Source organism: Lutjanus erythropterus, chromosome 8 (assembly GCF_056507025.1).
Source record: "Lutjanus erythropterus isolate fLutEry1 chromosome 8, fLutEry1.hap2, whole genome shotgun sequence".
Classification (NCBI taxonomy): Eukaryota; Metazoa; Chordata; class Actinopteri; order Lutjaniformes; family Lutjanidae; genus Lutjanus; species Lutjanus erythropterus.
The window spans coordinates 29297327-29322020 of record NC_139324.1 but is presented as its reverse complement, the minus strand read 5'-3'; the positions used below and the strand labels follow the sequence as shown (position 1 = coordinate 29322020).

General features: G+C 37.4%; 3 protein-coding genes across 4 annotated transcripts in view; 1 reads left to right on the top strand and 2 right to left on the bottom strand.

Moving 5' to 3' along the window:
• The window catches only part of slc4a10b (solute carrier family 4 member 10b), a 42918-nt gene extending 37738 nt beyond the window's left edge, over positions 1 to 5180 (top strand). The window contains exons 22-26 of the mRNA XM_084725212.1: positions 970 to 1143; positions 1827 to 1946; positions 2060 to 2127; positions 2251 to 2356; positions 4501 to 5180. Coding sequence (XP_084581338.1) covers positions 970 to 1143; positions 1827 to 1946; positions 2060 to 2127; positions 2251 to 2326 — 438 coding nt within the window. The 3' untranslated portion in view covers positions 2327 to 2356; positions 4501 to 5180. The remainder of the gene's footprint in view (positions 1 to 969; positions 1144 to 1826; positions 1947 to 2059; positions 2128 to 2250; positions 2357 to 4500) is intronic.
• A 3165-nt stretch (positions 5181 to 8345) lies between these two features.
• Positions 8346 to 11453, bottom strand: gcgb (glucagon b). 2 transcript variants are annotated; one of them, XM_084724096.1, is made up of 4 exons: positions 11350 to 11453; positions 11162 to 11267; positions 9758 to 9913; positions 8346 to 8762 (listed from the first exon to the last, which is right to left on the bottom strand). In XM_084724096.1, exons 2-4 carry the CDS (start codon positions 11254 to 11256, stop codon positions 8642 to 8644), a joined length of 372 nt encoding a protein of 123 aa, XP_084580222.1. In that variant the 5' UTR covers positions 11257 to 11267; positions 11350 to 11453; the 3' UTR covers positions 8346 to 8641. The 2 variants fall into 2 exon arrangements, with proteins under 2 accessions (XP_084580222.1, XP_084580223.1); XM_084724097.1 differs by having other exon boundaries at positions 11162 to 11264; positions 11350 to 11425.
• A 1342-nt stretch (positions 11454 to 12795) lies between these two features.
• Positions 12796 to 23826, bottom strand: fap (fibroblast activation protein, alpha). The gene is made up of 25 exons (XM_084725211.1): positions 23605 to 23826; positions 22363 to 22452; positions 21523 to 21617; positions 21358 to 21432; positions 20151 to 20203; positions 19949 to 20021; positions 19621 to 19741; positions 19388 to 19542; positions 18527 to 18624; positions 18272 to 18401; positions 18088 to 18126; positions 17895 to 17993; positions 17749 to 17819; positions 17596 to 17649; positions 17105 to 17229; positions 16877 to 16927; positions 15855 to 15953; positions 15153 to 15222; positions 14864 to 15058; positions 14687 to 14741; positions 14502 to 14601; positions 13839 to 13897; positions 13668 to 13740; positions 13430 to 13503; positions 12796 to 13250 (listed from the first exon to the last, which is right to left on the bottom strand). The coding sequence occupies exons 1-25, from the start codon at positions 23717 to 23719 to the stop codon at positions 13149 to 13151; spliced, it is 2271 nt and encodes a 756-aa protein (XP_084581337.1). The 5' UTR covers positions 23720 to 23826; the 3' UTR covers positions 12796 to 13148.
• Between the last annotated feature and the right edge of the window lie 868 nt (positions 23827 to 24694).

Below are 24694 nucleotides of genomic sequence, written 5' to 3'. Positions count from 1 at the left end.
AACTTATGACAGGGATGGTTGGATTGTTTCTGCAGGATCGATACATTGATTCTCAAAAGATGCTCATTTGGTATCGATTCCTTTAAAAAACTATTGATAATAACATTATATAAATGCAAAACATGGGTGGCTGCATCACTTTTAAACATTTTCCGTAATTGTGTATCATGTTTGTGACACTAAACAGGTCTGACATTTTATTATTTAGCTGTGTCTGTGGAAACCTACGGGACGTGAGAACCGAGTGTGCAGCCGAGCACAGTCACGCAGCTCCACTTCAAACTTATGAGAGGAAATGTGCAGAGCCCCCTAAGGGTCAGGCCAAGATTATTTTTTTTTTGAGGACTACTTATGCATCTCCTTTCAGTATATTTTGCAATAAATGTTGCATTTCCTTGCAATACTTTTTTTTTCATTAATTCTGAGCCGCATGTCTGTTTCCACTCACCAAAACATATTGCGAGGTAACGCAGAAATATTGCGGCAAAAAACAAAAACTATTACAAGGAAGCACAAAAGCAGTCCTCAAAAAAATGACCCTGATCCATAGGGGGCTCTGTAGAATTGTAAGGAACATGCCTCACAGCAGAACAAAACAAGAAATTAAATATTTATTTTATCTTTTTATTGTAGTATTTCTGTAAAATTGCTTATTTTTCCACATTTATTAGCGCATATATCTTTATACAACTTTATTTGATTGTACTCATGTTTTGTTGGTTATTTCTAAAAATCTGTCATTATTTTGAAAAATTGCCAATCTATTATAAAAAAGAAAAGTCAGTCCGTATTGATAAAAGTTGTGGTAAAACTTTGAAAAAAAGTATCATAGCAAATGCTAGCAATTTGGTCCATTCCTAACATTTGAGTTTAGGTCAGTGTTTGTCTACAGCTTCCATCTGCTGCCCCCAAGTGAGCAAAAAAAAATGATTGCAGGTTTAACAGTTGTTCATCATTTATTCTCTCCAGTTCTTTGACCGTCTGACACTGTTTGGTATGCCAGCTAAGCACCAGCCAGACTTCATCTATCTACGTCATGTGCCCCTGAGGAAGGTGCACCTCTTCACCATCATTCAGCTCAGCTGTCTGATTCTGCTCTGGGTCATCAAGACCTCCAAGGCTGCCATTGTCTTTCCCATGATGGTGTGTAAACAGTCCAATTATAGCATCTGCAGCCGTTGTACACAGGCAGCATACCTTTCACCACACACCTAATCTAAGTGTTAACAAGTGATTAATGCAGGAGTTATATGATAAATGACTAAATCACGTAAACACATATAGCTCTGTTGGTATGTTTCATTTTGTGGCAGTATTTCCTCTTTATCACAACCGTTTCTGTCTGTTTGTTTGTTGTTTTGACTTTGTTAGTTATGTCATTGCTTTCTACTTATTGCCACATGTGTGAACTCTCCCAAAATAACACATAAAACATACAGACCTCACTTAAACAACAGGGAATCATTTTAAAGGGATAGTTCGGATTATTAAAAGTGGGAATATATGATGTCACAGTGTATAATTTACAGTAGGTGGGGAACAGCATGCCCCCAGTTTGAAGAATCAGTTTCCTGTCAGAAAAGGCTGTCTGACGGCGAAGTAAAGTGGTGAAAATATTCTAAATATTCTACAGCAGTTCATTGCTTAGCTTTCTACACCGGTGCTCCTGCTGCTTATCCAAACTGGGGGTGTGCATACAACCTCACACCAAAAACCCAACACTATTTTCGGCTTCCTGTTCACTCAAATCCATCTTCCTCCTCTGCACGGAGTACTCCTTTATCCAGATTTTTGTGACGTTTTAATCCTGTGTGTCACTTCTGCAGGTGTTGGCACTCGTGTTCATCAGGAAGCTGATGGACTGTATGTTTACCAAGAGAGAGCTGAGCTGGCTGGACGACCTCATGCCAGAGAGCAAGAAGAAGAAGCTTGAGGATGCTGAAGAGGTGCTTTGGCCCTCATAAACAAGCCTCATAAATAGCTGCTGTTTCATCACAGTGCATTGCATTTTATTAATATTATATACATGCATTTAAACTGTGCTTTATTCAATCTTCAGGAGGAGGAGGAGCAAAGTATTCTGGCAGAAGATGAGGGAGCAGTGCAAGTGCCATTAGAGGGGTACAAGTAAGTACTATTATTTTTGTAAAGTTTTACAAGTAACATTTACACAACCGTTCATTTTTTTTTAATTTGTATTTATTTGTTGCATTAAGACAGTAAATTCTCACCTGGCTTCTATTTTCACAGAGGAATACCCGTCATCAATATCACAGATGAAATGTCAAAAGGTTCTTTTGGAAATACCTGGAATTCCAACAGCTAAGATGTTTGAGAAAGACCTCAAAACAATATGGTGAGACTTTCTGCATCGTTGAATATACATTTTAAACGGAAGTTTCTTATTAGAAATTACAGATGCAGCATCTTTTTGGCTCAAATACCAACAACTTCAACTTCAAAAGCTAAAAATGAAAATCTACAGTACGTGTAAGTTCAGTAATTCAGAGGTCTCATGTGTGGGCACTAATGAGCTTAGGTGAATATTTCATTATGGAAATGGTGCTGTTTCTCCACAAGCGTGGCTGCCTTTAAAACGTTAAATATTTGGCTTCTTGTTTCAGTGGAGTGTGCTTTATATTCATCTATGGCTTGAATTAATAGAAATCTTTATAGGAACCATTATGAGAGAAATCAGGCACATCCTTTTACCTCCTTTTTACTAAAATACAAGTAAAGAAGTCGTTCTGTACATGTTTTAAATGTGTTCTTCATTCATGTGTATTTAATGCTCTTCAAAGTCTGACAGTCTGTAGATTAGCTATTGTTTAGTTGTTGAAATATTTGAATTTTAGATTTAAACGAATATTACATGGCAATAATAATATAAAAATACAATAATAATAGACATTTTGGGAAGCAAGAGTATTCACTTCCTTGTTGAGAGTTAGATATCTGCTCTGTAAAAATGTGTGGTCAGTAGCCAGTTAGCTTAGCTTAGCTTAGCACGGGGAAACAGTTGGCTGTTGAAAGAACCAAAATCTTCCCATCGGCACCTCTATTTCTCACTAATTTATATTAAAAACAACACGGTATGAAGGGATCCTGGCCAGCTTAGTTCTAGGCTGGTTGTAACTTCAAATTTTCAGTACAGACATGAGATCTTCTCATCTAACTCTCGGCAAAAAAAGAATAAGCATATTTGTCAAAATGTTGAATTGTTCCTTTATCTGGATCACATCCAGATGCTCGACTAAGTGAGAGAGTAACAGAGGAAGTTTGCAGATAGAAGATAACATGTAGGCCATAAATGTAACTGATATGCAAAACTGATCTGCATTAAGGTTCAGTGAGCTCTTACTGTAAGTGTTACTCATCACCAGCTGCAACACCTCAAAATGAAAAGCTACAGGCACACAAAGTACATTAAGTTACTGCACTTAAGTAGACAACAAGTTTGAGGTACTTGCACTTTACATTCTTTTATTCTACTTAATATTTTCTACAAATTTCAATGGATATTAATGTATTTTTTATTCACAACACTACTTTTTTTTTTACACCTGTATTTATTAGTAAACTAACTGGTAGTTTTCATTAATAAATAGAGCTGCATGATATAGTAAAAACATATTTTGATCATTGTGAAAGATAATGCAACTGCAATATGATTTATGGTTAGTGGGATCAATCAGTTTTGCATCACATATTCATTTTAACTGGGGAAAAAAAAAAAAAACGCTCAAAGTCATGATAATGTGAATTTTGTTGGCATCTGTACCAAACAAATGTTTTCTTACATCTGGAGAACAAGGTTTGTTTGCCAGGTCATCTGTGCAGCTCTACAGTACTTCATTCTGATGCTGGTTTGTCACACGTTTCCTTTATCAGAAAATTGCAGCTTTAGCAGTTTGAATATTGCACTGGGCCATATTGTGATTTCAATAAACTTTTGATGAATCATGCAGCCCTATCCGTAACATAACATCTAATAAATTGAATATATGGTCACGGTCATCCCAGCTTTTCAAAGTCCAAGGTGATATATTTAAATGTCTTGTTTTGTCAGTCTAAAACCCAAAGATGTTCAGTTTAATACGATAGTAAACAAAGGACAGTGGGACATCTCCATGTTTGAGAAGCTAAAAACAGCATTTTATGCCCTTTTGCATTAAAATTACTTACTGATTAATCAATTAACAAAACAGGTTAATAGTTTAATACTTTTTGACCACTTGCCTGGTCAGTTCAAGTGTGTTGCTAAATGTTCTAGCCCAAGGTGGCACTATACTTGCCTCGGGCAAGCAGGCAATCCTGATCATTGAGGGGAGGGTGAGGTGAGCTGTATTCAGTTGGTTGCAATCTACAATCTCACCACTAGATGTCACTAAATCCCTCTTCCACCACAGCCGGCAACAAGTCTCCTTAAAAGACAATACGTATTTAGTATATTTATATCTACTAATCATACATCTGTCTTTTCTTTCTTGATACCAACAGCTGACTCACAGTATTTCACAACACTGGTGTGCAAGATGAGAGATGTAAGATGAAGAAGACAGAGGACAGTGTTATGCGTCTTTGTCATTTTGTCCCTTCTGTGTTTTTGTAAACAAATCTGCAGTTTATCATCAACCCTTCAAGTTTAGTCTTGTAAATTTCTGTGTAAGTACGTACTTGTGTTACGATGTGTCACAAATATTCTGCCTCTTCATGAACCTGTTTTTTTTTTTTTCTTGTGTTGTTGGTGTCAAATTTCTACTTTCTAAACTTAGATACTGAATGTAAACCAAGGCAATGTAAAAGGTTGGTCTTGCTAAAAGACTGTTTTCAAGTTTTTGTCTTTGGATCAATTTTTATTTATTTTGTTATATACTTTGTATTTTGAAATATTGTCCTACCATCATGTCAACATATCCTTGGACTCTTTATCTATTTATACACTGATTCCTTATAATTCTCTCTTCTTTATAGTTCTCTATAGACATTGATGTGAAATTAAATATGAAGATCTAGTAATTTTTTTAAAAAGGTCAATGTTGATTGTATAATAAACTGTATAAAAACTTTATGAAAAGCCATACATAAACATGTAGAAAACCCAAATATGAAGACAAAAATACACATTTCTGATCTTGGTTTATCAGATGGGACCATTTTAAATCCCAGGAATGTATGCTTTAATGTGAAAATAAAGGTAATAAATGAAGGGCAATGTATGTATATCTCGAGAACCAAATGCAATAGCACTTTCTGCCAAAATTTCAATACTCTATTTATATGATAAATTATTTATCTATATTTATTTTGTGGAATAAAATTAATGTGTTTGCTACAGAATAACTGGTAGCCTAACAGAGACTTGCAGTATTTTGCCTCCTGGTGTCAGTGTTTTGCTTATATTGTCATTGTAAATCTGAATAATATCATGATTTGTTTTAATGTTTGTATAAAGTTTAGTGAATCATATTTTAAAAAAGCTTTATCATTACGGCATTTAACCCTAAAATCTAATTCTGTTATGTATCTGAGGATTATAATGAAACTGGAATAGTCGAGTTTATGGGTTTATTTTTAAAAATTAAGAAACATAATTTTATTATTCATATCATGTCAATATTATTTTAACTTATTAAATTTCTATGGGCACTGTTGTTTGTCTTGTCATTGTCACACATATCAATCCTAACGGTGTGTGTGCAGCCATGTTGCATAAAACATAATACAGGCTGGGTTGGGAGGGTTACTATAAAAATGTCTTCCGATATAGTTACTAATTACCTGTTAAACAATGTTGTCAGTAATGTAATCCAAGTGTCACAGTATTAAAGTAATGTAATGTTGATTACTTTCTTTTATTTCTGTTACCTAAATATAAAATATGGTGAAATTGCTTGGCTGAAAATTGTGTTTTTAGGGCTGCACCTAACGATTTATTTTCATCATCAGTTAGTTGGTTGATTATTTTCTTAATCATATTTGTACACAGCTACTATGTAAACATGTATACTAATGCCACATATCAAATTCTTGTGATTCAATTGATGCAAACTGTTCTGAGATACAATCACAACAGAAGATAAAATCAACGCCGCAATCTGTTACAAACGGCAGCAAACAGTTACAAAACTGAAGCAACTCACCTTTCCTGTTGTATTGGCAAAGGTGCAGTCGATCCAAACCAGGAAAACATATTTTGTCCTAAACTTGTTGACACCTCACTTGAGCTTCCATGACCTGTCCACGGCCCACAACAGCCAATGAGAGTCCGAGCTGAAAGGACGAGTCTGCCTCTCTTCTCTCTTGAAAAATGACAATATAGTTTTTTATTCAGAGCTGCAGGAATGAGTCCTAAAACCTGGAAATGAGATAGCATCAATGTTTTTTTTGTTTTTTTTTTAATGCATTTTTTATTATGTGTTGTTACTTGGGAAAAGAGATTTTCACATTTCCTTCTAGGACATAAAATCCCTCAGCCCCCCCCCCCCCCCCCCCCTTGTGAATTTAGATGCTTTTATGTGTCTCAAAAAAGGCACTTGGTAAGAAGAGGCTAAATGAGACTACAAAGGTCGTTAAAGTCATCACACTGAACACTGGTCACTTGGTCTTGGTGATGCCGAGTCATGCAGCCGTGGTGTAGTTTGTTTATAGTCTAACGTTAGCTCTTTACTTCTGGTGATTGCATTTACCCATCAATTATCATGAATGTGGTTTTCACTCGTGAAGATCATCTTGCTGAACAAAATGTGTCAGTATCATAAACGTTTGTTAAACACAGAGCTTATTTTCTGCAATAATCCAAATCCAGGGAACCAGAGCGATGCTAACTAACAACTTGGCTGACAAAAAAACCCCAATAAACTTCCCTGCAGCACTCTGTATGAAATACGAAGCTAGAACAGGGAAATTATGGAAATTTAGATAGTTTGCTGTGAGTTGCTTTTTATATGAAATGCCTTCCCACCATAGCACTTGTTTTGATGCATTTATATACACAAAGTATAGTTTCAACAAGAGAAAATGTCTCCAATTTTCTTTTTTGTTCATAAAATGCTTGGATATTCCCCTAGAAAAATCATCATGTATTTTCCTGGCATTGTTACCACATTTGAACCTGGGACTAGTAAGGTTAATTGTTGAGCTCCCATTCTCTTTGCCGTTACTCAATGCCAGTAAGACTTAACAGTGATTGTAACTGTTGGAGAGAACCTTTAGTCTTAACTTTCAAATGAGATCAAATGGCTGAAGAGCAGCTTTTAATTTAACTTTGGGGTGTGTGTTCGATAGGCATTTTAAGCTAATTTTACAGGAAAGATGCACTAAATCATCATGTTTTTGTATCATTATTATACAGTGCAATTGAGAGATTGCTTGATCAGTAACCACAAACCCTCAAACCCTCTAATCTTTGATTAGGCAGCATGATCACACACTGCTTTAATGTAATACCTGCATGGGGGATGACATGATAGAAACATCCGCTATCAATGCTACTTTGCATAAATGTCCAATTTATGGCCCTCAGAGATTTGGCCTACAAATAGACTGAAGTGGGCAGAGGTTCATGTAATCAACAGATGGTTTGATGTGCTGCAGATGACAGCTGAGAGAGGTGGCACATCCCAAAGCATGTCAAGCTGCTGGATCATGGGCATTACTGTTTTGTCTCAGTGCCAGGAGGAGCTCGAGAGAGTCGACCCAACCAGTCCGAGCTGATTGACATGATTTCATGTTCCTTCATTCGGCATAACCCTCCTTGGCGTGCTGTCAGAGCATCACTGACAAGTCCCTCTCCGGCGAACAGCTGACAGGTGACACACATCATCCTGTTACCTGGTAGAAATCCCACCGCACATTCCTCCTCGGAGAGTTACGTGTTTATTGATATTCGTTCAGCCTCCATAAACAGGAGGATGAAGAGAGCATGACAGAAAAACCAAACATAACACTGATGTTAACAATAAAACTCAAAGAAGACACTCAACAACCTTTATATTCTCATTTACCAATTAACTAAATTAAAAAAATATTTTCAGCTACTATTGATTAAAGTGTCTATGTTTTTTAACAGGTGGATCCTAAAGCGTCACCTTGAAGTATATTTATGTGTAGATACATAGATGTACTGTAAGATTGCCAAGAGTGATCCTTCATACATCAGTTATTTCAAAATGCCATTTTTTTTTAAAGATGGAACTCATAGATTGTACACATTTCTTTATTGAAAACTAAATATGACTTTTATCTGAATAATAAGAAAATCGAGACTATCTACAGACGTAATTATTGAGATCGCAATTCAGATCAATAATGTGACTGTAACACAAAGTTACAAATTTATGTGAGAAGGAGGATGAAAATGCCAAAATGTGAGTTGTGAAACGATGAATCATGACGTGAATGCTCAATGGAAACTCACAAAGCATTTACGATCGAGACAAATTTCAGACATACAGTAACTTTTCTGCACGTTGACAACATTTCCTTCAACCACTGAAGGCCGACAGAGATTCTTACAAGGGGAATTTAATAGCAGGACAGAGAAAAAGAGGCCAGTACAGACTGTGGGACATATATTAGCACAGAGTCAGTGTGAAGTGTTGCATTATTCAGGGAGCTGTTTTGGACGCTCTGGTTGAGCTCAGTCTCTTCTGCCTCGGCCGGTCTTCAGCCAGGACACGAACTCCTTGGCTGCCTGGTCCTGCAGGTAGGAGCTCACGTCGCTGGTGTAGGTGCCGTCTGCGTGGCGTCTAAATAGACTCCTGTAGAAACAAACAGACACATTTAGATGCTGACAGCTTAGGTTCAGTTATTCTCATTTTTTTTTTCAGTATTGTACCATTTTTTCAGCTCAGTACTTCCTAACCAGCGCCAAACATTTCTGGTACTAAAAAAAATGCCTGTATAATAAAGCAGGCCTGAGGACACAGACGTCACATCCTCTATAATTTTGGTGGGTATTTTATTATTTTTTTATATGTATATTTCTTAAAATGTTAAATTAAAGTTTAATTTCTTAAATTAGTTGTATGGTGTGTTGTGAACAAAGGTTGGCATGCATCATCTCTGTGTGCAGTTCGTCACATTTTGTTTGGATTGTGCATTGTATTGGAATTTTTTGATATTCTAGAACCAGATATTTTACATTTTTTTTCCAGTTTTTTCACTGTTAAGCCACGTGTAACTTTAAGATTCTGACCTATTGTTTGGAAGAACTTGAATGATGAGTGTTTCGGGAAAATTAACCAAGTTTGTGACGTTTGTGACGTCGTCTGTTGGCACTTCTTCCCTAAATTATTATTGTTATTCTCCAAATGCTTTAAAACATGGCGTGCCCCCAAGCCATTCGTAACATGGCTACTCATGCTAGTGGGGACTCATGACCTCAGTATTTCTAAAATCCTGGCTACAGCCCTGAAAAGATGAACAATATAGTGCTGTGCCATCAGTGTCGGCTCTGTGAGGTTTTATGGTCATTGACCATTTTCTGCACTTGACAATTACATTGAAAATGCCTGTAAAATGTGTTTTAAGTGAAGAAGTATTATTTTAGGAATCATGCATGACTAATATTTTTTAAATTAACATTAAAAAAAATCTCACATAACCCCTGCAGTACTCCAAATAACCACTAGGGGTACTAGAGCCTCCTTTTAAGAAGCACTGCCAAAGCTTGATTTGATTTAAAGCCACAATAATGGTTCTTTTCTCAATATATTACAGACTTAAGTGTAAAATAATTCATAGGTACACTCACCCATTTCTTTTTGAGTTCTTTAGCCACTGGACAAAGTCTTGCGCTCTCCTCGTCTCCAGGTATTTACTGTAGTCGTTGGAAAATGTTCCCTCTGAATGCCTCTTCATGTTTGGCAGCTCAATGGGCTCGGTCAACATGGAGTTTTCAGTCAGTAGCCTGGAAATGATGGAGATAATTGAGCTTAAGGTGACACAGTCTGATCTCAGCAGACTGTAAATTCTTTTTTCTCCTCGCTGCCCGCTCCTCTCGCTCTCTTGTAGGGTCACATGTTTATCCTGCTCCGTCCTGTCCTCACCCACCAATCAATGCACATTTCATTTCATGTTTTAGGAATCATCTCTGAAAAGTTGGATCTCACTGATGCTCGTGAAACTGAATGCTCAAAAGATTCATTACACTATGCATTAACTCAGTGAATTTATTTTTGGATCAGCAAGCAACACAGTTCCTAATAAGCAACAGGAAGTTTAGGTAAATTTGTAATAATTTAAAACAAATACACTTTTATAGTAATAGTAAATAGACTTGATAGTAATTCAGTTGTACTTGAGAAAACATATTAAGTTGAACCAACAACTCTTGTCACACTGATAAATATAAGTAGTGTTCTGAAAATAAATACTAGAAATTTTAAATTTGATTAACTTAAACTTAAGACATGTATATTTACATGAAGTTAAAGCTAGTATATGGAATGGTCATATGTTTTTTTTTTAATTTTTAATTTTTTATTATTTTGTATCAACCATAAAATGTAAAACCAAAATTAAAATAATCTAAATAAAAATCTCTTCCTGCTTCTTTTTAATCAGCTAACACACTACCAAAATGTAAACACAGTCTCGTTTCATCTTCTCACTGATGGTCTTGTTAACTTTACAGGTCATATCGAGGCATCAGTATTAAACTGAGACTGTTTCATAACCCGTTAAAACCTCCTTGTAGTAGCTTGAATGAGAAAACAGCAGTTGATTTCACTAAATTCTTTTATGATTTTTTTATAGTGCACTAAATTAAAATTAAAATGATTTCCAAATGGTTTGCTCCTGAAGTTTTTCAAATGTTAAAATGATAGATTACACTTGCTCTGTTTGCACTGTAAACGCATGCAACACATGGAGCTGTCAATGGTAATGCAGTCTGCAAGCACAAGTATTCTTTCCCAACTTGAGCCCTTTCAACAAAAAACAAAAATAAGCAAACACAAAAATAAAGATGAATCAAGCAAAGAGGAAAAACTATAACCTTAAAAAAAAGTGGTAGTTGCAAGGTATTAATCTAAATATCTGAGACACTCAGTTAAAATGTGAAAAGATTAGAAGTGTCACCAAATACTCCTATGGTGAGACTGTTCCTCTCCTCTTTGTTTATGGAGGCTGAGACGAAGCTGAAAGTTGATCTTACATGGAGTTTCGGTCTGTGTCCTGGTCAGGCACCTGCCAGCTGCTTTGGATGATGATGAGGAGCAGGAGTCCTGCCAAGGAGTGAGCGCTTTTCATTGTTTGAGCTTCTGCAAAGGACAAAGACACCGTGAGAGTAAAATCTCAAATTTCTAGACATCCTGGATGTTTGAAAGGTATAAATATTCTCACCTGTGCTCCTTTCTGCTGAGCGTCTGAGAGAGGGCTTGTAAAGTGCGTTGGTTGGCTCTCTCCTGGCTTCTGATGCTGTTCCATGGTCCCCTCCCGATGTGCTCAGTCTTATATAGTGTAGCTGAGGAGCATCCTCTCAGGTGACTCCCGCCGTCACTGAAACCTCAGCACATCCTCTGTTACTCTCTACCCATTAGTCAGCTTCCGTCTCAGTCCACTAAACAAATTTGACTTTGTTTAAGAAAGAAAAAAAAAACCCCAGCAGTATCTGAGCGGTAAAAGCTGCTACGTGGGGTGTTAAAATCAAACATGACCTCTACCCCGTCAAACAAATACTGACATATACTGGCATCTGTATGTCTGTCAAATTACTGTCTCAGTGTCATGAAGCAAAAACCATCAGCCACTTTGATTTTTTTTTAGATTCAATCATATGCAGACAGACAATAGAGTTAAACTTTAATTTAATTTTTTAATAATAATGTCCAGTTTTCTCACTACTTGCATGTAAAGTGAGTTTTAATGATGTAATGATGTGACCATTCGCATGTATTATGCAAGTGTATTAAAACATTTTGGACATTTATTGAGGGAGGTAAATATGCACAATTTAATTCTTTTAAATTCTAATCTATGTTTATATACACCTAGAAATAAAGGTTCCAAAAGGGTTCTTTCATAAGGGCTACCCAGAACCATTTGCTTCTTTTCTTTTGTTCTTTGTAAGACTTGGGGTCCTGTTATGAATCCCTTTCATCCAAAGAACCCTTTAAATAAGAAAGAGTTCTTTAAAAATTGTTGCCCATCCTTGAAGATCTCTTGTGTCAAGCGTTTGTCAAGGGCTCTCTGTCTTTCTGTAACATAATATAAGAGGGTCCTTTGTAAATAAAACCCTTGGTACATGAAAGGGTTCTCAGTATAAACTCCCTGAGTGTGATCTATGTAAAATTCTTGGATATAAAAAGGTTCTCAGCTGATCTCCGGGGTGAACTCTAGAGGAAAAAAAAATGGGATAAGAGGGTTCTCAGTATAACCCTGAGTGTGCTAGATAAAACCCTGGGAATATAAAAAAGATTCTCAGTAGAACCCTGTGTGTGATCTAGATGAAATGCTTCAAATATAAAAAGGCTCTCAGTAGAACCCTGCGTAGGTTCTGGATAAATCCCTTAGAATATAAAAAGGTTCTTGGAAGAACCCAGAGTGTGCTTGATAAAAACCCTTGCTGTGAACAGTTTCATATGGGAACTACTGTCTTTTGACCAAACTACTTCATCATCTAATTCAATGATATTCAAGAAAAGGCAGACATCTCTACAGCTGATATTTCCAAAACTCTACAGCTCACACCAAAACTATCTAGATGGATAAAAAGCACTAAGGGTAAGAAAAAATAAATGTATTCTTGAGTGAGGGGGTGAAGTGTCCCTTTAATGAACAAACAAACTGTTACATTTCAAAACAATGTTTATTTCATTTTAAATAGAACATGACTGCAACACAAACTCCAGAGTAAATCAGTGCGGTGCAATTTAACTATTGTACGTTATCATAATATTCACATAAATGCATGCAATGGCTTTTAGTATATTTTAAATGTCACATATTTAGACAAATATTCCATAATTCCACATAAAATGCAAGTGCTCATTTGTACGAGCAATCGAACATCAATTGCACTTAAAAAAAACCCCAAATGTACAGAGTTCAACCTGATGCTTCAGAATATCAGTAAGATAAAATATAAACAAAATAGAAAACTGCGGTGATGTTCGCTATGAATGCTGTCGCATTCTTCACATCTATTTGGGATTAACGAGGCATTTCTGCAGGAAGTGGCTCATGAGGGAGTAAACGTGACGGGTAGCTGATCCTCTGAGACTGTGGTCCTTGTCAGTGTACCACTGAAATTAACACAAAAATCAGATTATTGCACAGAATTCCATGATCAGACACGTCTTAAACCCTTATTGTTTTAAAGAGTGAATAATGATACATAGAAGTTCTTTATCCATTTGAAACTTTCATTAAATCAACACCATCAAGGCCAGTATTAGTCCCACTTCCCTGAGCCAATATTTACCATCGCCTCAAAGTCCACTTGCTCCTCCACCAGAGCTTTGGAGATCTGTGCTGCCTGCTGGAAATGGACATTGTCTACAGGAAAGACAGGGCTTTCACTACGTGACCGGACATCAAAGCTCAAGTTTCCATCAAGGCAAATAGAGCCCACTTGTGCAAAGCATTACTGTGTTACCTGGTGCACTGTTGTCTACCAAAGACTGATAAGAAGTGTGTTTAGATGAAGTGACTGAACGTACCATCTGCTGTGCCATGAACCAATAGATAGTCCACTGTTTTGAAGTTCTTTGCTCTTGCAGTCACTGTGGAATTCTACAACAGAAAAGAGAAATTTTAAAAACGTACTGTGACGTTGTATCTCTCAAGTGAAAAGATTATATCACAACAGAGATGACTTGTGTAATATTTACTTTGTAAGAGTCTGAGTTCTCTGTCGGTGTGCCCATGTAGCGTTCAGTGTAAACCGCATCTGGAAAATAAAACTTAAAAGTTAACATCACAACTGGCCCTTTCTAAGTCCGGCCCCTTTTCAGTCTGTGCTCCAGTGACAGTTGAGCAAACTTGGTACATCGTTCAACTTGAATTGTTTTTCATTCTTACTTTGCACTAGTACACTGCTACTAAAAGTTTCATTCATATCTTAAGTTAGCTAACTGAGCAAGCATTTTGCTAACATCAGCGAACTTATGATGTGAATATATGTCGCTGTAACGAGCCCCACAGCAACCCATTTTTAACTAAACATTAACTAACGAGCTAGCTAATCTATGTTAATCATTAACAAGCTAGTTAGGTAGCATTTTGCTAACATTTGCTAACTTAAGATGTAACTCTTTGTTGCTTTTACAGGAGAAAGAGAAATTTGACCGAGTTTGACCGACCAAGATTGCTCCACTGCTATTGGAGCACAGTCCAAAAAGGGGCGGGAATTAGGAGGGGTCACTTATATAGTTTAGTACATACTATATGTTCTGCAAAGTCTGCAATGCTAAATTGTGGAGTACTTCTTAAGTACAGTGTTATTAAGGTATATTTATGATTTCAAAGGAGGGACTATACGTATCTACACCGACCATAATATTCCCACTTGGCTACTGGGGCAACTGCTATTCCACACTTGAGGAGTCCAGTTCCAGCACCCAGGGCCATTGAAGAGATGTAACCGCCATATGACTGAGGATGAGAATAGACTGGATTTAGTGAAAACAAAACACAGAATGAAATGACGAGTATGTGAAAGAAACAAGGAACAACTTACCCAGCCCCATATTGCTATTCTGTCTTTATCGATAAAACCCATGTCAATGAATTTCCTACAACACAGAAACCATTTATTACCTTTCAAAAGCAACGGAAACATATTCGGATATCCAGTAAACCAGACCTTTGCCCTTATTATAACACAGAGGTGATTGGTTGTTCAGACACACTTTACCTCACAGCTGTTAGCTGATCTTCCACTTCAAACGTCCCAAGGCGCTTGTAGATTGCGTGCATTATAGCATCACCTTGGTAACCGCTTCCCCTTCCATCAAAGCTGGCGATGATAATCCCATGTGAACTGGAGAGGTACGTGCCCCAGTTGAGCTTGAAACGATAGTCCACCCGCTGACTGCAGGGGCCACCATACCTGCACAGGTCAGCAACAGCATGTATCATCAGATGTTGACTAATGTTCACTGGTTTGTGTTGGGATGAAGGACAGAGGAGCGTTGTTTACTTACACATCAATAAGAAGAGGGTATTTTTTAGACTTCTTGAAATTTGGAGGAAGCATCATTTGATACCAAAGATCTGTTGGCAAAACATTTTTAAACTAAATTAATAAATGTATCTTTAAAATATTCAAGTTGTATTAAGTGCAATTACATCTCCCCATCCAACATCAGATAAATATGATTCTCGTATCCCATTAAAAATACCTAAATACTAATGCACTATTGCCTCATTTCAAGCTCTCTACATGATAAAATATATGTACAGTACCAGTCAAAAGTTTGGACACACCTTCGCATTTAACGTTTTTTCTTTATTTCTACAAACATGGTTCATATTGTACCGACGCTGTGCTGAGCTGTCAGCAAAGCAGAAGGTGGTTACTTTGAAGAAAACTAAAATATCAAAGAGCAAAAACTTTTTTCACACCTGTAAATTAGCAGGTATGTTGGAGAACACCTTGGCTTGACAATAAAAAGCAAAAAGACTCAGAGGACACACTGTCCTCTGCACTTGAGTTGTGAACTGAAGAAGCCTCTTGGATGAAAGGCGAAATGTCTTCAGCGAATCCGGTTGCATACAATAACCCTTAGCAAATACCATGACCTGGATGACTGAGAATCTTCACATTCATGTTTCCAATAAAAAATATCAGTTCTTCTAAAAAAAAAAAAAAATTCTGTGTCAAAAAATATTTGAACTCATCTCACCAAATCCTGCAATCTTAAGTGTTCCATATTTCATTGTTGGCATTTGGAATTCCGACAGAATATTTTGCAAAGCCTTGTTTTCTTCAAGAACAGCAATCTCTGAAAAAAGATTACAGAACAACTATTTAAAAAAATCTGGTAAGACAAAATAAGAACAGTTCTTTCATTTCCTGGGAGCCCTTCATGACAACTTTACAGAGGTGTACAAAGGAATGACAGAGAGCTGAGCATTAGGACGTCACACTGAAGTTGACCTTTGACCTTGTGGATATAAAATATGAATGACCTCATCATTTTAGTCAATTAGACATTTGATTGAAATTTTGTTATACTTGGTGCATGAATTCTTGAGTTATGGCTAAAAACATGTTTTGTGAGGTCACAGAGACCTTGACCTTTGGCCTCGAAATTCTAATCAGTTCATCCTTGGGTCCAAGTGGACATTTGAGCCAAGTTTGAAGATATTCTGTCGAGAGATATCGTGTTCACAAGAATGGGATGGACATAATGGCTCTGGCCACAGCTGTCATCGGCACAGGGGCATAAAAACATCTGGTACGGTTTGCAAATGTGCATTTTCACAGATTTATATGAACATCTACAACAGAAAAACTATTTGAGATAAAGCTAGAGAGACTCATGAGGTTTTGTTAATGAGTCAGTGTGGAGAGAACAGAGAAGATAAAATACCATCATGACAAAGAATGACCTTTATGTTTGTGTAACTGACTGTGAGGGTTGCATCAGTCATGAAAAACAGATGTTGTTTAACACAACTTCTAGTAAAAACTAAATCATTGGTTACAAATGACAGCAAGTACAGAACCGTGTTGTTGTTGTTATGAAAATAATACAGTAATATACTTATATAAATATTACAAAATGCATCTGTGCACATTTGCCCGTCACACAAAGTGGGATGATAATATGAATTAGCTGCAAAATAATACAATTGTAATAAATCAATTAACAACGGGCCTGAGGTTAGTGACCTGAAAGTTGGTAAATTAAAATATACAGACCTACACCTGTGTCAGTGTTTTGCATCAGTTTGTAGATGGGAAAACCAGGCCCTGGAAAAAAAAACAACAAAAAAAGAAAACATGTATACGTCAAGTCTTCTGTATGACTTTACAGGTGACTGTTTTAGCTCAGATTATTGTTCACAGATGCTCTTCAGCCCAGATAATCCCAACACATCAGATGTGGATGATTTATTGCTTAAGAGGAAATGTGGATGTGTAACTGACCGTAACAGTCCATTCGGTAGTAAGAGGCGTCGAAACTGAAGTAAGCAGAGTTGTACTGACACCTGTCCTCATCCAGGGTGCAGGTGAGACACTTCGGGGCCGAGTAGCTGCTTCCAAACATAACCCTGATAAAAAAAACAGTAGCAGCTCAGACTTTCAGTTCATGTTAATGTTGGAATATTTTGGCTGTTTTACACCAACCAGGAATAATCATTAAACCAGATTAAATCGTGGTTTAACTTTAAATTATGTTGCATCAGACTAAACTATTTTAAAATTCAGAAGGAATAAATGTATTTCCCTAAACCCAAATTTAGTTTTTGCTCTAAACCTAGATTAAATTTAATTGTTGCACCCACACTTTAAACTCTTATTTAAAATTAAAAAATACATATGGACCTTAACCGGTACAAAGTAAAAACTGACATAAGGATTGTAAAAGCAGAAACCAAAGTAATTTTGCCATCATAAAGATAAGAAGAATTCCTTACTTGTAAAGATTTCTCTTCACAGGTATTCCTTGGTACTCAGTGCTCACAAAATATCTGTTAAAAAGAAGTTCACAGAAATCAGATTTACGTATTTAGTTTCTAATATTATTATAGTTTCTACTTTTCCCAGAAATGTTCAACACCGTCACTCACATAGCATCTTTTGTTAATTTGGAAATATAGATGACTTCCCACTTCCCAGAGGTAACAGGTGTTGCTTTGCCCTATTACAGGAGAAAAAGTTTTCAGTGAATATAACACAAGACATGGTGAAAGCCACTGTGCAGAAAAATACTTACATCTTTCACATAATGAATGTGTTTGTAGCCCTGAGTGTCACTCATCACTTTGTAGAAACTGAGTTTATCTTCCGCAAAGAAAAGAGGCAAAGGGACATACTGGAAAGAAAGGTGATATTTTACGGTTATATACAGAATCACAAAATTAATTAACCATTAATGAGTCTATGGTGGTGACTTGTTTGAAACTTACATGGCCGACCCAGCCTGTCGTGCTTGTTTGCTCAAATTTCTATAGAGAGTAGAAACAAATTGTTGCAGTTAATTTGCATTTACTCACATGGCCATGAATCAACATATACGTCATGATCCCTGAGATGATCCAACTGAACTGATGATTTCCTGACCAGACAGGTGAGCAGAGAGGTGACAGCTACCTGTTTTTCTGTCCAGCTGCTTCCATTTAAGTCATAAATCTGTACAACCACGTAATTCTGTTTTCTTGTGAGCCACTGCACAGCGACGCGTTCGTCCGTAACCCAGGTCACTGAGCACAAAATGTGATCACTGAGCAACAGACGACAAAAAGTGACAAGATTTTCACATGAGACAGAACACGAGCATTTTGTATTTGCCTCTGTTTTCAGTGCAGTTTAATTTCAGTGATGCTTTAAACTGAAGAATATACAGACCCAGAAGCGACGGAGGCGGGGGCAACCACCTGGGTGCGCTGCGATGGATTTGTGGTGTCAACCACAAACAGTTTCACCTTGGTAAGGGCTGATCCAGCCTGCAGCAAATACAATAAAATGTAGCGCTCCTGATAAATAATCACATTTCATGAGTGTGAGGAATATAAATCGTGGAGTAGATAATGTGAACAGAGAGCTGTGCACATAATTTGTGCAGCATAATGCACGCAATCTCCATCACCCCGTTTACACCTGGTATTAAAATGTGATCCGTATCTGGATACGTTATCCACATAATAAATGATCCAATCTCGCTGTTGCATTTACACCTTTTTTTATGTGCTGTCATCAGAGTTGCAATGATTAGTCAATTAATTGGCTACTTGTCAACTTTTAAATTAACTGTAAAATATTTTGGGGAGCCCCTGTAGCTCAGTTTGTAGAGCGCATGCACCATGTACTAAGGCTATCAGTCCTCTGCAAAGGCCGCTGGTTCGACTCCCACATGCGGCCCATTTCCTGCATGTCATCCTCTGTCTCTACCCTCTTTCCTGTTGCATCTTCAGCTGTCCCCGTCAAATGAAGCCAAAAATGCCCCAAAATAATCAAAACAAAAGCAACGACCTATAGTTTATGTTAGCTCAAAGCAAATATCTGCATCAGTATGTTCTGGATGGATACTAGAGACCTGAACACAATGCGAGTCAGACTACCTGCTGATGTGGTCAGACAGGTCTGATCACATTCCGACCACGTCACATTCACACCTTGCTTCGTCATGCGTTTTTCCTTACCTGGATAACATGTCTGGATACAGATCACTTTTTAATACCAGGTGTAAATGGGGTCCATGTTTCTCACCTTTGGGTACGGTACAACCACCGTCTCAGGATACTGCTCTGATCCATACCACGTGAACTCCACTTGGTGAACATCTGTATCGTTAAACTCTGCGTAGGCCAAGTATTTTCCAGTTGTTGACCACCATATTGCCCCGTTTGATGCAAACACTTCCTCTGAAATTGAGAAAAAAAAAACTTCTGTAACCATCTTCCATATAGATGCACATCTCTGAAGAAGTGAGCATTACTTACCTTCATACACCCAGTCCGGGACACCATTTAGGATCTCGTTCTTTTTCCCGTTGTGGGTCACTTGAACAGCTTCAGCAGTGACATCTGACGCTAGAAAAATGTTGAAGTCTGAGATGTAAGCCTGAAAGACAAAATGTAGCATGATTTAATTTGAAATTCAGTATAAATATATAATCAATTTCCTAACTTTACTTCATCAAATACACTTTCTACAGCAGTCTGGCTGAATCTGCTATTCATTCTGCAAGTGTTATCGCCCTAGTTAGACTATTGTTCACTTCAGCTGAATGTGAAGACAAGGCTACATGATAACATAATATAATCTTACATATTTGTTTCCTCTTGGGGCCCAGGCAAAGTACTGCACAGCGGTTGGAAGACTCACTGATGTTACAAATATTCTGGAAAGAAATATGAAAAGAATTTAGGGTGATACCAAACAAATCACTCCCTATTAGTCTGATGTGTCTGCCCATGAAAGTGATACATGCTTATGAGTGAAACTATCACAGTAAAATGTTGCAGCTTACGAATTCCCCCTGTCGTAGATGGAGTAAGAGGCTGTATACGAATGTCTCCATTTCTGTCGGATTGCAAACACAAAAACCTGTTTTCAGAACTTTATCGTTTTTATGATCAAACTTAAAAGGGATGGTTTGGATTTTTTGAAGTGCGGCTGTTTTAGGCACCACCTTATTATAACAAACACTAAATTCAGTGTATTGCTTATTGTAGAGAGCGATAAATACATACGGAGAAGCAGAGAGGAGAACCAGCACGGAAGCTAAGCAATGTATCACGGTGGACATGGGAGTTGCTGGTCTACTGATACCTCGAACAGTTTGTCATGTTGTGTGACTTTGGTGAATCTATGCAAACTTTTTAAAAGAAAGTCACACAACAAACTTAGCAATTGCAGCAGTAGCAGTACACCAGCTACTCTCATGTTCTGCAAGGTGGCAGTTTTAATGGCAGTTTCCCACCTGAAAAGGTTGTCTGACAGCAAGGTCAAGCGTGGGAAATATTCTAAACACTGTACACTTAAGCTAACATTACTTTTTTAGATGGGTCCATTTTGCTAAAATATTTGTTGCTGATCCTGTCCACAGGGGTGACAAGACATCCTGAAAAATTCCAGACAGTCACGACTTTTAAGCAGTCCAGAATCCTGTCCTTTTTGTCCTGAAAATGTGAACGTTAGGCCTGTTAGCCTACAGAGATAAACAAGCAGAACTGAGTCTGTCTGTGTGACGTATCACGTTACTTAACACTTCACATTGCTTTAATTATTAAAAATGTCCTGTTCCTTTTTTGTAAAATAAGTCAGAGTATTACTGATGTGTTTTCACTTGTTTATTGGACTGACTCATAAATAACAGATTGTTGATGTCATTCAGCCTGTTTTGAACCAGATGATGGGGAGTGCAGCCACTGCCGGAGGGATTTGTGATAAAAGTATCTAAAAAAAACACATTTGAATCTTTCTGGTATGATACGCTCACCTCCAAGTCTCCTACCCCAAAATTCACACATTCTCATCTAGTTACACCGCTGCAATACACTGCTTCACCAGGACATCTACTGTAGGTTATAATAATAATAATAATGGATACTATGCATAAGTGCCTCATACAGCCCCTCTTCAAACGATACAAACTTTCCCTTTGAGGCGACATTTTCAGCAAAGCGTTCAAAAGTTTAACTACTGTAAAAACAAGCGCTGACTCAGTTTCTCACCTTTGTGTAATTGCTTTCAAAAGCGATGTATTTATAATCACCTGACAACATGTAATCTGTGGCATCCACTTGAGCCTACAATGAAAATGATTGTGGAAATATTAATGTAAAATGTGAGTTATTATTGTTACAAAATGTTGTTATTAAAAAATATATATATCTTACAAAGGTTGAATTGCTCAGATATAGTGACTCCTCTCTTGTTTCAGCATTGTGGAGGAAGACGTTCCCTTCACCGTTTTTGTGCAGATAGTCCTTGTCTGCAGATGCAAAAGACAATAAATGCATGCTAACACTTTATAGAAACAGTACACAAATTCACAAATTCATGCATGTAAAAGCATGAATTCATTCATGCAGCACTTCATGAACTATAAGGAATGACTTAATACAAAAACAATACATTAATTATTGTAACTAAGGTATTCTGAACATGATCTCTGCATTATTAATGATATTCATGTCTTATAGGTAAGTGTGGTGTCAGCAGTGCTCATGTATTCTGTTGAGTTCTAAGTGTTGAAATAATGATTAACACAGCATTACTTCTTCATGACTTCATCATGTTTGTTGCCCGTCTGTAATACTGATGAATGACGTACGATTAATGGTATCAAAGGTCCACTGCCTAATTTTGATTTAGGGGGCAGAATACGGCAAAATGGAATAAAATATCCTTAAGTATGTTTTAATTAGTGTATAATCACCTGAAAAGAAGAATAATTGTGTTTTCGTGACCTTAGAATCAACCGTTTCTGTCTAGGAAGGGGAGGGTGAGGTGCATTTGTTGTAATCTGCAATCTCACCGCTAAATGAAAAATTATGATCTGATTTGTGTTTGTATTTTTTCTCAAATACATAATGTCTAAATACACAGGAGGGTCGACTTTATTTGAAGGGCCACAAACATGATGAAGGCACGAAGATGTAATGCTTCGTTAATCATGATTACGTGAATCCTACTCCTACACAGTCAGCACTGTTTACTGCTGACAGAGGTGATACCTGATATCCAGTACAAGTTGTAGCCTCTCCACCTGATGGTGTCGTTGAAGTAATCGTCAAAGGTGTACGGCCTTTTGACACCACCAGACTCTGAAATGATGCACAAACTGCATTAGTTAGCACCAGAGTTATTTTTGTTTTAGTTTTGTTTGTTTTTCTATTGTAATATGAGGGGTATTTGTCTACAGCAAGACTTAAGTTCAAAATAGACATTAAAGTACAAACACAACACTTTAGGTAACTAACTCACAGACATCTCAGTGTCAACAAACATGTGCACCAATGTCTTCTCATGCTTGTTGTGTTGACAAATGACAAAGACTAAAACCAAACACATTTCCTGTATATTTGTAATTTATTTCAATTAGTTTTACAAGTACACAACATTGTTTCGGTTACTTTTTTCTTTCTAAAACTTTCTTTTTTATTCATGTTTCAGTTGACTAAAATGTTTTGTCACACCTACTTATTGCTGAGTTTTCATTAAAGGGACAGTTCACAATAAAATCAAAAATACATACATTTCCTCTTACTCATAGTGCTATTTATCCATTTAGTCTTGGTGTGGGTTGCAGAGACGCTGCCATACACATGTCTGCCTTCTCTCCAATATAAGGGAACAAGAGGCCCTATTTTTATTTTCTAGTAGAAATAAAGTAGTTCTGGAGGATTCAGCGACAGAAAGAAAGTTCATGCAACTGCTCACAACAAGGTTAGAGGATTTTCTTGAGTAATCAGGTCATGACTTTTGGAAAAAGACTGGTTTTGAATTTTTCAAATGAATATTTTTGGCACTTTGAGCACCAGAAACTGAGCGCTATTTAGTCCGTTTACATTGAAGGGAAGGCAAATGTCTCTATGACTGATACAGTATCAGAAATCTAAGTTTTAAATGACAATTTTAAAAACCCCTCATCCAGCTGTGCGTCACAGGGTGGCGCTATTACAGCTGCAACCTACAACCTGTCAGCTGCATGTTATTACACTGATAATCCCCAGACAGGAACTTATAAATCATTTGGTCACTGTCTGTTCATTCATAAGTTTGTTACCGAATCAGGTCAACACATTAAGATAAAACCAACAGTCTGCTGACAAAAAAACAAAAAAAATGTCTGTTTGAAATTAATCAGTCATGCAGAAAAAAATATTTATAATACACCCACAAGCAGTTTTTTTAGTTCTTTTCAAACAGGAAGCAGAGAGAAACACATGCACAGACAGGCCTGAGCTGTGACTTACTGCTGAAATAAACCGCTGGGATCGTTATTAGCGTGATGACGACAGCCGCCCCGACCACCCCCCACAACACCTTGCTGCAGCCCTGTGAAAGGTCACACAAAAGTCGCAAAAACATCCTCACAGGTGAAAACACACGACACAAGCTGACGCTGCAGGTTTGTCACTTTGCGCTCTGTTCATTTAACCCTGCAGCGAGCTTCAATGTGCATTAAGACGTTTTTCTTTATTTTAGAACTTTTCAAAACTGAAGCTGGTGTTAAATTGATTACTGACCATGATGCAGAAGAAGAAGAAGAAGGAGAAGAAGAAGAAGTCGTGGAGCTCTCAGTCTTTAATAATCCTCGGAGGTCGATGATGATGATGTGGAGCTTACAGTGACTTCTCGGATAAGCAGCCTGGTTAACATGCTCTCACTGCAAAAAAAACCCCCAAAAACCCGTCACAATGGCTTTACACTGAATCTCCTCCGTCCTGCTTTCTCCTCTCACGCTTCCCGCTGCGGTTCGACACCAGACGGAGATGCCTCCTCTCTCCAGTCCAGTCAGCAGCAGCTCCTGAACAACTTTCCAAGAGCGCACAACTTGTGTTGCTGCTATTTAGGAAGTGGCTTTTTCACCGAGGGCGCAAGTCATTCACTCTGCAAAAGTCGGCCGGAGTCTCGCCTCCGAGTCCAGTTCAACATGTGGTTTTACATATTTTCCACTTATGAAAACAACCCTGATAAAAGTGTTGTTTTTTTTCTCTCTCCAGTTGTAGATTTTTGGGGCTGATGCTGATACCGATATTAGGAAGTTAAAAAAAATCTTATATCAATACATCAGCTGATATTCTTTATATAGTAGGGGGGACCTGGGATGGTAGTAACATTTTTTTGTTTGGGCATCAGTGACTCAGTGGTTGTCCAAACTTTAATACATGATACCTGTATTTGTCTACTACAAATAAACTCACTTTAACTTCTACTACACAATCACAGGTTATGTGACTTAAAGGGGCAGTACTGATTATTTGATGTAGGGTTGTATGACGTACTTGTCGTCAGTCTGTGTGTTACCTATAGTAGATGCCAGTCGACATGCTCCCAGTCAGG

Excerpts from the sequence above, each read along its gene's own strand:
- gcgb (XM_084724096.1), bottom strand. The coding sequence starts at position 11,256 with ATGAAAAGCGCTCACTCCTTGGCAGGACTCCTGCTCCTCATCATCATC. Across the intron at positions 9,914-11,161 it reads GACACAGACCGAAACTCCAT|GCTACTGACTGAAAACTCCA; the intron begins GTAAGATCAACT and ends CATCATTTCCAG. Across the intron at positions 8,763-9,757 it reads AAGAACTCAAAAAGAAATGG|GAGTCTATTTAGACGCCACG; the intron begins GTGAGTGTACCT and ends TTGTTTCTACAG.
- fap (XM_084725211.1), bottom strand. The coding sequence starts at position 23,719 with ATGTTTTTGCGACTTTTGTGTGACCTTTCACAGGGCTGCAGCAAGGTG. Across the intron at positions 17,820-17,894 it reads ACATTCATTATGTGAAAGAT|GGCAAAGCAACACCTGTTAC; the intron begins GTAAGTATTTTT and ends CTCCTGTAATAG. Across the intron at positions 15,223-15,854 it reads ACTTAAGATTGCAGGATTTG|ATCTTTGGTATCAAATGATG; the intron begins GTGAGATGAGTT and ends TTTTGCCAACAG.